The sequence below is a fragment of the Coffea arabica genome, chromosome 7c, assembly GCF_036785885.1.
Source record: "Coffea arabica cultivar ET-39 chromosome 7c, Coffea Arabica ET-39 HiFi, whole genome shotgun sequence".
NCBI lineage: Eukaryota > Viridiplantae > Streptophyta > Magnoliopsida > Gentianales > Rubiaceae > Coffea > Coffea arabica.
This window is the reverse complement of record NC_092322.1, coordinates 40,121,108-40,124,036: the sequence shown is the minus strand read 5'-3', so window position 1 is coordinate 40,124,036 and position 2,929 is coordinate 40,121,108. Positions and strand designations below refer to the sequence as shown.

The 2,929-nt window shown below is 31.4% G+C and overlaps 1 protein-coding gene across 1 annotated transcript; it reads left to right on the top strand.

The window, feature by feature from the left end:
* The first annotated feature begins 2,317 nt into the window (after positions 1-2,317).
* On the top strand, positions 2,318-2,929 carry LOC113699928 (probable transcription factor At4g00390). The gene has a single exon (XM_027220275.2). The coding sequence runs from the start codon at positions 2,318-2,320 to the stop codon at positions 2,927-2,929; it is 612 nt and encodes a 203-aa protein (XP_027076076.1).

Here is a 2,929-nt window from a genome sequence, read left to right as displayed (position 1 = left end):
AACAATTAGGTTTGATTTTACATGTTGGATGTTTCTAAAGATCACTAACAAATTTGAATTATCGGATAAAATTTTGCAAATAATAAAAACAAATTCTCACTATAGTTTAGTAGTTTGGAATCACAATGGCAATCAAATAAATAGCAACTTAAAATATCACTATTCATTCCTTCAACTTGTTAATCTCGAATTTGAATTGAAACTTATGTATCACTTGACAAAAACTCGGCCCCTATGATTTTTCCATTTGACAAATGTCAGATTTACCTAGTTCTAATAAATTGATTGACAAGAATAAAAAATAGAGCATACTACTCATTTGACTTGCAAATAGATAATTATTCTGTTTTAGTAGCCAGTTATGACAACTTTGCAACGAGTCTTCTAAAAGAACACTCAGCAAATTAAAAAAATTTAAATAAATCTTTAGCAAATCGCACAATGAACTATTCTTTTGGCTCTTCTATATATGATACCAAATGAATCTTCAATTAACTCTCCCAGAATAAATTAGGAAATTCTATGTAAGAGTCATAGCATTTTGTAATTCGATGGTAAAACCCTTTTGATTCTTTACCAACCAATAATGTAGGATCATTAACATGGTTAGAGCAAAGTGTTTGAAGTTTAGATGCAACGTATGATATATAGTCTTTATGCTACTATGTTAATATAAAGATAGTTTAAAATAAATATTTTATTGATAAAGGACACTTCTATTCATATAAAACGCTTATTGTAAAAATGAGTCATCACACACCAGCCATGAGCTTGGGGGAATTGGTATATGAATATAATTCTGACAACAGAAGGTAAATTGTTTATTACTTTCCCGTGGTTTTATAGAATGCTGGATGACCCCTAAATTTTTAAAATAGTCACATACTCCCCTGTGAATTATGTAAAGTGGAAAATGGATGAAATGCACAATCAGTTATGATATTTATACCAAATGCACTTTAAAAGCGCATGTGGTAAAATATTAATATTCATTTGATCTCATTATAATTTGTATAAATATCCACTTTATCCTCCTGTGATTTTTGCATTTATCCACTTAATCTCTCTATGTTTTCATATAAGGTGGTTAAGCCATCGATTAATTTAGCATTTAATTAAGAACACTATTAGTATTTCAACTAACACTGTTACATAGTTATTTTCCGTCAAGTTTCCATTTTACATAAAAATATAAGGGGTGAAGTAGATATTTTGAAATGTTATGAGAGTCATGTGACAATAAATGAAACTATAGGAAAGTTACATGTAATTTACCAAAAAAAAAAAAAAGAGTCTTAGAAAGATACTTTTTGTATAGAGAATGCTTGGTTCATTACTCGTATAATGACTTTTACAATAAAGTATATATCTACAACTAGAGTAAATAGACACAAGAGACCAAATTAGTATCATGACTTTGACAATAAAATATATATATATATATATCTGCAACTAGAATAAATAGACATAGGAGACCAAATTAGAGTAAATAGACGCCCAACAACCTTTAATGTTGGGTTTAACAAACTGAGAAATGAATTTCACTACTTCCATAAATTCAAAGGCTTAGTCAAATATGTGCACATATTGGGATTTGATCATTAACATCTTCCCAATGGACAAAATAAATGAGTTGGAGAGACTAGTTCAGGCATCGGTACCAACATAGATTTTAAATTTCCATCTCTTTATCTTCTTCTTCTTATTGACGAGTAAAATAATTTTGAAAACAAAAAAAAAATCTTCTTATTGACAATTATAAAAGAGACTCACAGCATTTTATAAATTCTATTGCCTAAATAAAGTCCTTTTCCAGTAATAGTCCGATACTAATTCAGCAAAGGTATGCAAATTTATTTCCATTCATATATTGTTCTTCCCTTTCCGTTTATCAGTACTTCTATTGTTAGTTTTACCTCCCGACTATCTAGGTAAAAGAACTGGTACTGTTTTTTGAAGAAGAGGATGAAATGGAAAGGGCCTACTGTACTGCTAATTCTGATTTGTAACTTATAATATGAAAACTTGGAGGATTATTTTTATTATTTTTTTGTCCTATTGCATACTTTTTTATCAGTATAAAATTGCAATCTGAAGTCAACTTTTACGTTGCAAAATCACAGTCCATTGGAAGATATTTACTTAAAAGATAATTCTACGGTTGGTATCATTGATTGTAAGAAAATATATGAATTCATATGTGCATAGACGTCTATACGAATCACGTGAGGCCTCCATTTCATTACTTAAAGAAAATGTTTTGAGACCTCCATTCATTGCAGATTAAGTGCTATTTGTTTTTGATATTTTGCAGATCATGGGGATCATTCATGAAGCCAAATTGCAAGAATCGTCTCACGAAGATGATACAAACTGCGGCAAGCCATTGGACAGAAAATTGTCCAACTCTTCTATGAATGTCCCTGTAACTGAAGAAGATGTGAAAGATGCTGAATGCTTCAGCAAATTGGACTCCTCAAACAATGTGGTTTCAAGAGGTAAAGTGCAGGAAAAGCCATTTCAGCGAATCTGGAGGCGGGATGATGAGATCGATATACTTAATATTATGATCGATCGCATGGAGCAAAATGCAGCTCAACCTCGTAGTTATGAAGACATTTTTTCTCGTATTCGTGAACATCCACTTAGTTTTCAACCTACTAGGATTCAACTGAAGGAGAAGATTAGGCATTTGAGAGAAAAATACAAGAAGAACGCGAAAGAACCTCAAAAGTTTATGAAGTCTTATCATGAAGTAAGACTCTTCGAATTATCAAGTAAAGTATGGGGTGTTGAACAGTCAGATTTTCTCCAAACCAGTGGAACAATTAAAGGTAATTGCCATTCCAAGGCAAAGGAGATACTGGAGGATGGAAAGGACACGTTCGCAGTGACAAGCAATTCAGCTTTACATGAACAAGTCGGATAG

Coding starts and splice junctions, on each gene's coding strand:
- LOC113699928 (XM_027220275.2), top strand. CDS start 2,318: ATGGGGATCATTCATGAAGCCAAATTGCAAGAATCGTCTCACGAAGAT.